Below are 14,306 nucleotides of genomic sequence, written 5' to 3' on the forward strand. Positions count from 1 at the left end.
TAACCTACCTGAGCTATCCGCCCCCTCCCGGTTCTCCCTCCCGACCCCTGGTAGTGTAGAGGTGTTAAAGTCTGCTTAAATAAAAGATGGGCTTTTAACTAAAACTGTTACGACTTTATATTAGTTGATAGGTTTTTTTAGGCGGTAGAGTTAATAATAGATCTGAGATAATAATAATAGCCTAATATGTAATAGATACAATGTGATTCTTACATGCATCATCTGATTTGATGGTTAATAATTGTATCTGTCCCTAATAAATAAATACATTAAAATAATATATTTTTTGAAAACTGTGACACATTCAATCATCAACCGTCAAATCAGATGATGCATTGTACCATTATGGTTTAGTTTGCGCTCATTTGCAGCATAAAGCTACAGTCATTTCTTGATCCAAACGTTTCCTAAACATTTATCCATTGTGACATTAGACACGGGAAGATAAAACTTTTAAACTAAAAGCCTATGTTTATTGGATGATTTCAAGATGAACCATTCTAAACTGTATATGATCTAGGCTGCGTTTATTATAATACCGTAAACCTCTCAGCTGCGGGGAGGGTCTACTTCTACAATTTTGCGACGATTTTCTTCGTTTCAGCAAGTCGCCCTCCACTTTTTAAACCACTGTGATTTGTATTTTAGTTTATTTTGTTTTTGTGTTTGGAATGGCACGGTTTCTTTGGGAGATTAAGATGGCATAATGTAAACGATGTAAGCGGTGACCAAAATAACCATAGATAGGAAGTTGACAATGGCTTATTATTGGCATAAATACATAGTATTTCTATGGTTGCAGTCTTCAAAGATGAAATTGCATTGAATCAAATTAGATGCAACACGGTAACATTTCCCTGAAATTGCAGTTTGAACGTCTAAAACTAGATATAGTATGTATAAATGATAATGGACCTATACATTTTCAAATAACTGAGCTTTTGCTTTTGCCGTGCAAATCGTTGGGAGAAAAAAATCTGTGCGGCCCTCTGCTGAATTTTGAAATCCCGATGTGACCCTCGAGACTAAATTCTTGCTCACCACTGGTACAGTACAACCAGTGGCGATTTTAGCATGTAAATCGTGGTGGGGCAAACAAAAAAAAGTGGGATGCATGCCAGCAAAGCCACTACACAACACAACACTAAACCAACCATACATTAATTGCACTATAATGGTGACAAACAGTGCCCACAGTGTACTGTTAGGGCCTACATAAAGCTGTCCCAACCTCAGAGTCCCAACAACACCTTACCACTGTTACAGCTGGCTTTCAGCGGCGCCTTGTCTGGCAGCGAAAACAGTTCATTCAGCCTCATTTACTGCCTTTAAAAAACATAGCTGATATGGCTGACTTGCTTAAACAAATGTGGTTTCTACTGACAATTGAGATGTACAAATTATGGCTGGCATAAGGGGACGACAAGTGGATAAGAGGCAATCCGTCATTTTGATTAACACATTATTGAGCAAGCGACGACAGACGTAGTCAATATAACTATTTGTTCAGCACTTTTGAAATGTACAGTGACAGAATTCAGAACATGGGCTGTTCTTACAGTGTTCTCCTTGTACACATCAGAACCGTAGGATAAATAAAGGGGGCACATAAACAGACAATGACAGCTCTTACAATGTTCAATGATTACATTTCTCTAAAACAGGTTATAGGCCACCAAGTTAGAACCTCTTTATTTCATCTACTGTTGTAGGCGAAAATAAGAGGTGAAAATAGACCAAATGATTAGGGTGAGGCACATTGAACGCCGTTTGGGTCTTTGCGTGTCAAAAAAGATACGTCATATAACAAACACTATTTGACGTGTTAAATAAGCTTTTAATTTGACATGTCAAATAACAACACAATTGTATAAAAAATAATGTCTGTGCTGAATTTGCATGTGCAAGCCAACGTTATATGTTTACAATACCATGTTGGTGAAAATAGACCTAATTATTATGGTGAGGCACAAGGGCTACTAACTGCTTACTACATCATAACATACACTTAGTGTATTACTTTCTTAACTACAGTATACATTTCCCCCTGGCATATTACATCATTTATGCAGCAGCATACAAGACATTTTTGGACTCACGTAGTGGTCCTTTGTGGGCAAATGTTGTCATCAAACTTTGTTATCAAAGTCTGGCATTCTCTGGATTTATGGAACTCACTAGAACTCGGGAAAAAAACATAGCCATTCCATTGAATAGCAGGCTAACGTTAGCGGTTTCTTTGCAAAGCTTGCAGTTAGCCACTGATTCCTTCCAAACAATTTATTGTTGAATTTGCATTTCCAACTTGTGTAATCTTTATGTACAATGGCTGATGAGCACCGATATGTTTTATCTACAATTTCTCTTCATTATTTCTCTTCATATGACAAGGATTAAAAATGACTTGCCAGTAGATTGTCGACTTGATGACAACTGATGATGACTGCTAGCTAAGACTTTGAAAGTAAGATGTTGACATGATCAGTCCAATCAAAGCTACTGTAGATAGAATGACATCAAATCACGTTATATCTGTGACCAATGAATGACCTTGAGCCTTCTTGGATGGGCACGTCTAATAACTCTATGGCAGGACCCAAAGGGCTGAAATTTTGGATGCCTACAGTTACTAAGGACATAAACTTCACAATGATGTAGTGTCCCCATGAGTGACAGAACACTGAGCCAATCATGGTGCAATGCTCTTATTTTTTTCTGGCTTGCCCCACCACCACAGAAAGCACTGAGCTAGGCTGAAACGCCTGCATTTTGGAGCTGCTTTACTCAAGAAAACAAAAAAAGAGACCATGTTTGTATGCGGCTTTACTAATTCAATTCGATTTTTTATTGTTTTTACATTGTTTGCAAACTGATATGAGACACGTATTAAATCCAAATTAACAAGCAAAACAGGCAAGCCCCCCCCAAAAATAAATGGTATTATTTATTTTAACCTAAAAGTGGGGTGCTCGAAAGCCCCACCTGCCCTGAATGACGGGTCGCCACTGAGTATAACCCATGGGGCAATTGGGACATTTGGAAATTAGAAAGGGTTGGGTTTGTTAAAGTTGCGACAGTTCGTTTCTATAGTCAGCACATAGTAATAGTCAGCACATAGTAACTTCTGATTTATTTGTACTTTAATTAATGCAAACACGTGTGTGGTAAATGGGTGGTTCGTATATATACGGTCTCGCTGTTTTACCTCGCAGGGCAAACAGAGAAGAGAGCGACACATCCTATTGTTCTCTCTTTTATACTCTAACAGAGATAGTTCCCGCTCAATGCTGGCCTGTCAGAGGGAGGAGGAGCGTGGTTTAAACTTGCTCCTCCTATCGTCGGCGTGCAGGCTGGTCCCAGCGTCGTGACGCACTTCCTGTTGCCGGTTGTAGTTCTTCTTGTCTTCAGCAGTTGATTTATCCGTAGTTTATATACTTAACATTGTAACATAGCTTCCCCAGTATATTATATAAGTTATGCATACAAATAGCCAGTTCAACCCTAACAGGTTTCAGGTCTGTGCTTCCATCTTGTGATCAGAAAAGAAATGACAGCTTTTTCTTTGCAGAAAGTGGTATTGTGGATTCTACATTTTGTTCCGTTGTCACTTCATTGCGCTACTTTCTTGCATCACACTTTATGCGGTTAAAAATAAACATTTTTATTCCTAAAACACTTTTGAGGGAACCTCAAATCAATCCATGGGTTTACCTGTTTTAAAGATAATTTTATTTAACTCTTATTTTACCAGGTAAGTTGACTTTATTTTATTTATTTTTATTTCACCTTTATTTAACCAGGTAGGCAAGTTGAGAACAAGTTCTCATTTGCGACCTGGCCAAGATAAAGCAAAGCAGTTTGACAGATAACAACACAGAGTTACACATGGAGTAAAACAAACATACAGTCAATAATACAGTAGAAAAAGAAGTCTATATACAATGTGAGCAAATGAGGTGAGATAAGGGAGGTAAAGGCAATAAATAGGCCATGGTGGCGAAGTAAATACAATATAGCAATTAAAATACTGGAATGGTAGATTTAACAGTAGATGAACACATTCTCATTTAAATCAAAACAAATGTTATTTGTCACATGCACCGAATACAACAGGTGTAGATCTTGCCGTGAAATGTTTACTTACAAGCCCTTAACCAACAATGAATGCAGTTTTAAGAAAATACAGTCGTGGCCAAAAGTTTTGAGAATGACACAAATATTAATTTTCAAAGTTTGCTGCTTCAGTGTCTTTAGATATTTTTGTCAGATGTTACTATGGAATGCTGAAGTATAATTACAAGCATTTCATAAGTGTCAAAGGCTTTTATTGACAATTACATGAAGTTGATGCAAAGAGTCAATATTTGCAGTGTTGACCCTTCTTTTTCAAGACCTCTGCAATCCGCCCTGGCATGCTGTCAATTAACTTCTGGGCCACATCCTGACTGATGGCAGCCCATTCTTGCATAATCAATTCTTGGAGTTTGTCAGAATTTGTGGGTTTTTGTTTGTCCACCCGCCTCTTGAGGATTGACCACAAGTTCTCAATGGGATTAAGGTCTGGGGAGTTTCCTGGCCATGGACCCAAAATATTGATGTGTTGTTCCCCGAGCCACTTAGTTATCACTTTTGCCTTATGGCAAGGTGCTCCATCATGCTGGAAAATACATTGTTCGTCACCAAACTGTTCCTGGATGGTTGGGAGAAGTTGCTCTCGGAGGATGTGTTGGTACCATTATTTATTCATGGCTGTGTTCTTAGGCAAAATTGTGAGTGAGCCCACTCCCTTGGCTGAGAAGCAACCCCACACATGAATGGTCTCAGGATGCTTTACTGTTGGCATGACACAGGACTGATGGTAGCGCTCACCTTGTCTTCTCCAGACAAGCTTTTTCCCGGATGCCCCAAATAATCAGAAAGGGGATTCATCAGAGAAAATGACTTTACCCCAGTCCTCAGCAGTCCAATCCCTGTACCTTTTGCAGAATATCAGTCTGTCCCTGATGTTTTTCCTGGAGAGAAGTGGTTTCTTTGCTGCCCTTCTTGACACCAGGCCATCCTCCAAAAGTCTTCGCCTCACTGTGCGTGCAAATGCACTCACACCTGCCTGCTGCCATTCCTGAGCAAGCTCTGTACTGGTGGTGCCCCGATCCCGCAGCTGAATCAACTTTAGGAGACGGTCCTGGCGCTTGCTGGACTTTCTTGGGTGCCCTGAAGCCTTCTTCACAACAATTGAACCGCTCTCCTTGAAGTTCTTGATGATCCGATAAACGGTTGATTTAGGTGCAATCTTACTGGCAGCAATATCCTTGCCTATGAAGCCCTTTTTGTGCAAAGCAATGATGACGGCACGTGTTTCCTTGCAGGTAACCATGGTTGACAGAGGAAAAACAATGATTCCAAGCACCACCCTCCTTTTGAAGCTTCCAGTCTGTTATTCGAACTCAATCAGCATGACAGAGTGATCTCCAGCCTTGTCCTCGTCAATACTCACACCTGTGTTTACGAGAGAATCACTGACATGATGTCAGCTGGTCCTTTTGTTGCAGGGCTGAAATGCAGTGGAAATGTTTTTGGGGGATTCAGTTCATTTGCATGCAAAGAGGGACTTTGCAATTAATTGCAATTCATCTGATCCCTCTTCATAACATTCTGGAGTATATGCAAATTGCCATCACACAAACTGAGGCAGCAGACTTTGTGAAAATTAATATTTGTGTCATTCTCAAAACTTTTGGCCACGACTGTAGAGTTAAGGAAATATATACTAAATAATGAACTAACGTAAAAAATTAACACAATAAAATAACAATAATGATGCTACATACAGGGGGTACCGGTACCGAGTCAATGTGCTGGGGTACAGGTTAGTTGAGGTAATTTGTACATGTACACTACCGTTCAAAAGTTTGGGGTCACTTAGAAATGTCCTTGTTTTTGAAAGAAAATCTTTTTTTTTGTCCATTAAAATAACATCAAAAGTTCCTCTGTCCAGTGTTTGTGTTCTTTTGCCCATCTTAATCTTTTCTTTTTATTGGCCAGTCTGAGATATGGCTTTTTCTTTGCAACTTTGCCTAGAAGGCCAGCATCCCAGAGTCGCCTCTTCATTGTTGACATTGAGACTGGTATTTTGTGGGTACTATTTAATGAAGCTGCCAGTTGAGGACTTGTGAGGTGTCTGTTTCTCAAACTAGAAACTCTAATTTACTTGTCCTCTTGCTCAGTTGTACACCGGGACCTCCCACTCCTCTTTCTATTCTGGTTAGAGCCAGTTTGTGCTGTTCTGTGAAGGGAGTAGTACACAGCGTTGTACGAGATCTTCAGTTTCTTGCCAATTTCTCACATGGAATAGCCTTCATTTCTTAGAACAAGAATAGACTGACGAGTTTCAGAAGAAAGGTATTTTTCTGGACATTTTAAGCCTGTAATCGAACCCACAAATGCTGATGCTCCAGATACTCAACTAGTCTAAAGAAGTCCAGTTTTATTGCTTCTTTAATCAGAACAAAAGTTTTCAGCTGTGCTAACATAACTGCAAAAGGGTTTTCTAATTATCAATTAGCCTTTTAAAATGATCAACTTGGATTAGCAAACACAACGTGCCATTGGAACACAGGAGTGATGGTTGCTGATAATGGGCCTCTGTACGCCTATGTAGATATTCCATAAAAAAAAAACTGCCGTTTCCAGCTACAATAGTCATTTACAACATTAACAATGTCTACACTGTATTTCTGATCAATTTCATGTTATTTTAATGGACAACATTTTTTACTTTTCTTTCAAAAACAAGGACATTTCTAAGTGACCCCAAACTTTTGAACGGTAGTGTAGGTAAGGGTAAAGTGACTATGCACAGATAATAGCAATGACCTGGGGAAAATTACAGGGGAGATGAATGAGCCAATTGGAAGCTGGGGATGATTACGTGGCCATGATGGTATGAGGGCCAGATTGGGAATTTAGCCAGGACATAGGGGTTAACACCCCTATTCTTACAATATGTGCTGTGGAATCTTTAGTGACCAGAGTCAGGAAACCGGTTTAACATCCCATCCGAAAAACAGCTGCCTACACAGGACAATATCCCCAATCACTGCCCTGAGGCATTGGGATATTTTTTTTTAGACCAGAGAAAAGGAAACCTGCTACTGGCCCTCCAACATCACTTCCAGCAGCATCTGTTCTCCCATCCAGGGACCAACCAGGACCAACCCTGCTTAGCTTCAGAGGCAAGCCAGCAGTGGGATGCAGGGGGGTATACTGCTGGCCCCTAAAAGAGGTGCACATATAAAGTACCTCTTGGTACATGCGTCGGCGAAGACCGGTGACTTTTCCAAAAAGGTGACACCATCTCAAGATCAAATGGCTGTTTATTAGTAACCGTCACAGTTGGGTTGTACAGTGTTAGTCTTGTAATGGGTTGTTTAGGGGTGCTACAGGGTTAATCTGTTCTCAGTGTCTACAGGGACAGTTTGTTCTTTCACCATTGACTGAAGATCAGTGACCACTATTACATAGTTGCAGATGTGTCTAGACCCAAAACAGACCAGATAATACATACTAAGTTATGGTAGTAAAGTATACCGTACATACTGCAGCTCTGTTTCCTCAACAATATTACTGTAATAATCAAAGCGGAGTGTGTTTGTTCCTAATGCATCTGTTCAGACATTCTGAGTAAAAGAACTAGAAATCTTTTGCTAGTTTTCTTCCCGGCTGAAATGCAGATTTAACTTTTAAGTTTACAGAGTGTAAGAAAGAAAACATCTTTTTCACTTCAGTCAATGTCTTCTTTGTTTACTCATTCAGACAACTGTGTTCAGTATTTAGATAGGAGACGGATCACTCACTGTGTTCAGTATTTAGATAGGAGACGGATCACTCACTGTGTTCAGTATTTAGATAGGAGACGGATCACTCACTGTGACACATTGTGTCTGGCTAAAGGTAGCTTACAATACAAAGCTGACAACTGGCATTTATACAAATTAAAGCAAAAGACAAGATGTTATACTAAACAATATTTTTCAGACATGAAATAGTACCATCCTACCCACTTTGGTAAACATATACCTGTGGTGTCATGATAACACAAACCGAGTTAAAGAACAATATTTCAACATTTAAAAAGTCAGTCTAGGCTGGATACTTTGCAAATTGTATTGCACTGTTTACCAGGAATAACCTGCCTGTTAGAATGGCAACATAGTTAGACCTCATTGATGATGATGAACATTTGAAATAGTGGACTGATCCTCATAAGTTCATATGGGCAATTTTTTTTCATTCTGTAAAGCCAATGATATTGGTTTCTTCCACTGTCAGTGTGCTAATGCATCCAAATCCTTTCCTTGAAAGTACCATATATTTATATATTTCTGAAAGATGAATGTTTTTTACTTTTCTTTGAAGTCCTGTAGTTCATTCCTGGTTGAGTTGACGGGAGGGAAAAAACACAGTTGACTCTAATGTTGGCGAACATGGCCAGAAATCTTCAAAAACCATCAGACAAACTCCACCAATCAGAATCCTTCCCAGTCCTGACTCCCAGCCATTTCCACCAATCCCGGGCTTTTCAGTCCATCCACAATTGGTTTGAGTGTAGTTTGCTGGCTCTTCAATTGGCCTGCCCATTGTCTTTCACCTGCCATTGTCTCTTACCTACAACAAAATGATGGAGTTGGGGGTTTGCCCTCTTTTAGTCTACAGTGAAGTAAAATCCTGAAAAATAAATAGTCTGTTTGCATAGTCTGGAGGTGGTCACAGAGAGGAATGTATCCGTAAAGGGAGACAGTCAAGTGGTATTGGATCACAGTGCAGAGCAGCACTTACCTAGGAGGAAGATACCAAAGACAATAGAATTGTCAGTAAAATAGCTTTCCCTCCAAAAATGTGACATTTGAATAACAGTTATGAACAGGATTTTCTGAGGGTGGAATCCTAATTTAATAAACGTAACAGTTTATTCTAACTATTATTATTATCAGTAGTATAAAACAGAATGACAAAACAGTTACACACACACTTGGCTAAAGTTAAGTCTGGCTCCACCTCACCTCTCTCGGGGTGGCCGTGTTGGGTTGTTGAGGAAGGACAGCTGGTGCTCCAGGCTGCAGACACGGAAGGCCAGGTAACAGGAAGACAGGATGAGGAGGATGATTCTGAAGTAATGGACAGGAAGGTTTGACATTAGGATGTACCAAGTGTGTGTGTACACTAGGTGGCAGTAAAACTGGATTCTTTTGTGATCATATCCATTTTAGAATATTAAATTAGGCCTTGTTCAGATTTTATTTCACAGATAAAATTCGTACCAAAAAATGTTGAGCATAATGCTGCCAATGAATGTATATTTATTCGACAACACAAGGTAAATATTGTAATTACTTCACCACCATGGACTATTTATTGCCTTAACTCCCTTATCTTACCTCATTTGCACTCACTGTATATAGACTTTTTGTTCTACTGTATTATTGACTGTATGTTTTGTTTACTCCATGTGTAACTCTGTATTGTTGTATGTGTCGAATTGCTATGCTTTATCTTGGCCAGGTCGCAGTTGCAAATGAGAACTTGTTCTCAACTAGCCTACCTGGTTAAATAAAGGTGAAATAAAATCTAATAAAACAATGATGGTCCTAATGATATGATTGTTGCTGTGAGGAAGCCAGTTGTGGGGCATGGAAATAGTTACAGTATGATGAAGAACTTGAGAAGCTGATATTCCATCGGGCCCAGCTCTGGAACAGGCTCTGTTAGTAGGATCTTCTCTGTCTCTAAGCCCCGGTCTACAACACACACACACACACACACACACACACACACACACACACACACACACACACACACACACACACACACACACACACACACACACACACACACACACACACACACACACACACACACACACACACATTAATATAGCCATCTACTAGACTACGTAGGTGATAGTGTATTGTTGCTTACAGATGCCATCAAATATATTGTGGTAAGTTGCAGGTGCCTACGGGGTAAAATGAGCCATTCAACCAGTTTTGAAAAGAAAAACCCCCTGAACATTCTGCTCCATTACACTTCATTGTAAAGTGCAAGGACGCTAATATATATGTGACCACATCTGGCTGTGCAAAAGTATTGTATGTATGCAAGTGGGTCAAAGTTTTTATTTGATCAATCTACACTCAGGTTTTCCAACTCTTTTGCAACCCCAGACAGTTACGTCATAGGAAACACATCTTAAACAAATATGAAATATGGAAAAAGTCCACTATGACAATATGCACCATATGCAGTAGATACGAGGTAGAGGCAGACTGTCCTATATCAGGGATCATCAACTACATTCAGCCATGGGACAATTTCCTCTAGAGCGGATGGTCAGGGGGCCGGAACATTATGACTAATCATTTGTAGACTGCAAATTGACCGCAAGAAGACCAAACAGATATAATATTTGACTAAAACAATCATTTCAAACCTTGCTTAAATTTGTTTATATAATAAATCTCTATAATGCATGGGAATACTTTGGAACAGATTTCCCAAATTAAAATCACTTGGAGGTGATTTGCTGGTGTTTTTACAGTCGTTTATGCCCCCCCCCCCCAAAAAAAGTGAGGCAGTCAGTTTGGGAAACCCGTCGTATATGTCATAGTAAAGCCTGCATACAGACGTCACAATTATGAGACAATAGTAGTGTTATGTACTGTATACATAACTGGGCAGTTTATTCTAGTCTCTTTCAGATCATCTAAATGTAGACAACAGTAGGGTACAGCAGTATGGTGCAGTTTGTAAGGTACAGCAGTAGGGTTCAGTAGGGCACAGTAGTAGGGTTCAGTAATAGGGTACAGCAGTAGGGTTCAGTAGGGCACAGTAGTAGGGTTCAGTAATAGGGTACAGTAGTAGAGTACAGTTTGTAAGGTACAGCAGTAGGGTTCAGTAGGGTACAGTAGTAGGGTTCAGTAGGGTACAGTAGTAGGGTTCAGTAGGGTACAGTAGTAGGGTTCAGTAGAGCACAGTAGTAGGGTACTGTAGGGCACAGTAGTAGGGCTCAGTAGTAGGATACAGTAGTAGGGCACAGTTGTAGGGTACAGTTGTAGGGCACAGTAGTAGGGTACAGTAGCAGGGTTCAGTAGGGTACAGTAGTAGGACACAGTAGCAGGACACAGTAGCAGGGTTCAGTAGGACACAGTAGCAGGGTACAGTAGTAGGGTACAGTAGCAGGACACAGTAATAGGACACAGTAGCAGGACACAGTAGCAAGACACAGTAGTAGGGTTCAGTAGGGTTCAGTAGGGCACAGTAGCAGGGTTCAGTAGGGTACAGTAGCAGGACACAGTAGCAGGACAGAGTAGAAGGACAGAGCAAGTCCCTACATGCTAAAATCTCCATTTGGTGCTTAATCCTGTATTGCATAAGAGGGTTGTGCCCATCCAAACACAACTCTCCCTTCCCAGTTCCCCTCCTACACATAATCAGGGATTTGAACATTCTGCAAACATGTGATGGCCCAGCCCCCGCCGGCTAACATCAATGGATAACTCCGGCCAGGTGTGGACAAAGCTGAACACCTCCAATCTCTTAATGCACCAGAAAAAACGCAGAGCTCACCTCATGTGGCAGAGCCTCAATAGATATGGCTATTATATTATGCTATTCATGAGAAATGCTGTGTTCGCCATTGTATCTGTCAGTTTGTCATCCTTTGTGAAATTAAATACACGAAAAATAGGTTTTTCCTAGCCTGGTCCCAGATCTGCTTGTGTCGTCTTGCCAAACCCCTACGGTCATTCTCATGCCAAACAAGAGTTGGCTATAATACAGCATAAACCAATGTTGGTCCAGGCTAGGTTGTCCTCCCTTTTCACCTTCCAGAGGCTGGTCTGTCTGGAAGGAGGAGTCCACCGCAGTTAGGCTACCGGTGGAGCTACCCAGGAGGTCAGGGAGGGACGAGGACACGGACACCACCGAGGGTTTTCTCCTCCACTTCAGCACCGGAGGATACTCATCCGCCCCCGGGAACTCATCCGCCACTGGGAACTCATCCTGGAGGTATAGAAAGGAAAGGGGGATACCTAGTCAGTTGTCCAACTGAAATGTGTCTTCCGCATTTAACCCAACCCCTCTAAATCAGAGATGTGCGAGGCATTATTGATCTGAATTGACCAAATCTTCAGGAAAGAAAGTGTTCCACTCTCTCAATGCTGCATAGTTTATCTACAGTAACAGTCAAACGTTTGGACACACCTAGTCATTCAAGGTTTTTTATTTTTTTTAAACTATTTTCTACATTTTAGAATAATAGTGAAGACATCAAAACTATGAAATAACACATAAGTGCTAAAAAAATCTAAATATATTTTAGATTCTTCAAAGTAGTCACCCTTTGCCTTAATGACAGCTTTGCATTCTCTCAACCAGCTTCATGAGGTAGAAGTTTTTTTCTTTTAGAAGTTCCCACATATGCTGAGCACTTGTTGGTTGCTTTTCCTTCACTCTGTGGTCCAACTCATCCCAAACCATCTCAATTGGGTTGAGGTCGGGGGATTGTGGAGGCCAGGTCATCTGATGCAGCACTCCATCACTCTACTTATTGGTCAAATAGCCCTTGCACAGCCTGGAGGTGTGTTGGGTCATTGTCCTGTTGAAAAACAAATGATAGTTCCACTAAGCGCAAATCAGATGGGATGGCGTATCATTGCAGAATGCTGTGATAGCCATGCTGGTTAAGTGTGCTTTGAATTCTAAATAACTCACCAGTGTCACCAGCAAAGCACCCCCACACCATCACACCTCCATGCTTCACAGTCGGAACCACACATGTGGAGATCATCCGTTCACCTACTCTGCGTTTTACAAAGACACGGCGGTTGGAACCAAAAATCTCAAATTTGGACTCATCAGACCAAATTACAGATTTCCACCGGTCTAATGTCAATTGCTTGTGTTTCTTGGCCCAAGCAAGTCTCTTCTTCTTATTGGTGTCCTTTAGTAGTGGTTTCTTTGCAGCAATTTGACCACGAAGGCCTGATTCACACCGTCTCCTCTGAACAGTTGATGTTGAGATGCGTCTGTTACTTGAACTCTGTGAGGTGCAATCTGTGGTGCAGTTAATTGCTGATTTCGGAGGCTGGTAACTAATGAAGTTATCCTCTACAGCAGAGGTAACTCTGGGTCTTCCTTTCCTGTGGCGGTTCTCATTAGAGCCAGTTTGATCATAGAGCTTGATGGTTTTTGCGACTGCACTTGAAGAAACATTAAAAGTTCTTGAAATGTTCCAGATTGACTGACCTTCATGTCTTAAAGTAATGATGGACTGTCGTTTCTCTTTGCTTATTTGAGATGTTCTTGCCATAATATGGACTTGGTCTTTTACCAAATAGGGCTATCTTCTGTATACCACCCCTACCTTCTCACAACACAACTGATTGGCTCAAACGCATTAAGGAAAGAAATTCCACAAATTAACTTTTAGCAAGGCACACCTGTTAATTGAAATGCATTCCAGGTGACTACCTCATGAAGCTGGTTGAGAGAATGCCAAGAGTGTGCAAAGAAGTCATCAAGGCAAAAGGGTGGCTACTTTGAAGAATCTCAAATATATTCTGATTTAAAACTTTTTGGTTACTACATGATTTCATATGTTATTTCATATTTTTGATGTTTTGACTATTATTCTACAATGTAGAAAATAGTCAAATAAAGAAAAACCATTGAATGAGTAAGTGTTCTAAAACTTTTGACTGGTACTGAACATACCTATATCCATCCATCCATAATCAATCTATGACATATGAACTAGACATTATTAATACATATTACGTTCGTATGTTACGAAGGTCAACTGTCCTACAAGATGGCTGCATCGTGTGGGCCCACTCAGGAGAATAGTCATTGAGACAGAGTAAGACAACAATGAACCAAATATTGATTACTTCCATTTTTTTCCAGGAAGTCATTGATAAGGTCATTGTTGAAGGTCACAGAGGGGCATGGCCATGGCAGACTTGGGTCAGCCTACTCTTACACATATCTAGAGACAAGGTTACATATGGATATTGATTCATAACAAATACAGTACATACACTTTAGAAAAACATAAATTATTTATTATGATTACTCATTATTAGACTAATAGGGTAGCAGTAGAGATTCTGAAACTATCGTTATCTTTTGTAATACTGTAATTCCTGCGTTATTCATCACAAGTCATTAACTAAGACATCAGCTACGACATCAGCTACGACATCAGCTATGACATCAGCTACGACATCAGCTACGACATCAGCTACGAC

At 40.4% G+C, this 14,306-nt stretch overlaps 1 protein-coding gene across 1 annotated transcript in view; it reads right to left on the reverse strand.

Annotated features, from left to right (window-relative positions):
* Window positions 1–7,355: 7,355 nt before the first annotated feature.
* The window catches only part of LOC106587765 (GRAM domain-containing protein 2A), a 31,511-nt gene continuing 24,560 nt past the window's right edge, over window positions 7,356–14,306 (reverse strand). Inside the window, exons 9-12 of the mRNA XM_082969736.1 lie at window positions 11,880–12,057; window positions 9,701–9,794; window positions 9,060–9,164; window positions 7,356–8,835 (exon numbers count right to left, since the gene is read on the reverse strand). Of these exons, the coding sequence (XP_082825862.1) occupies window positions 8,832–8,835; window positions 9,060–9,164; window positions 9,701–9,794; window positions 11,880–12,057 (381 nt within the window). The 3' untranslated portion in view covers window positions 7,356–8,831. The remainder of the gene's footprint in view (window positions 8,836–9,059; window positions 9,165–9,700; window positions 9,795–11,879; window positions 12,058–14,306) is intronic.

Source organism: Salmo salar, chromosome 26 (assembly GCF_965601325.2).
Source record: "Salmo salar chromosome 26, fSalSal1, whole genome shotgun sequence".
NCBI classification, from domain to species: Eukaryota; Metazoa; Chordata; class Actinopteri; order Salmoniformes; family Salmonidae; genus Salmo; species Salmo salar.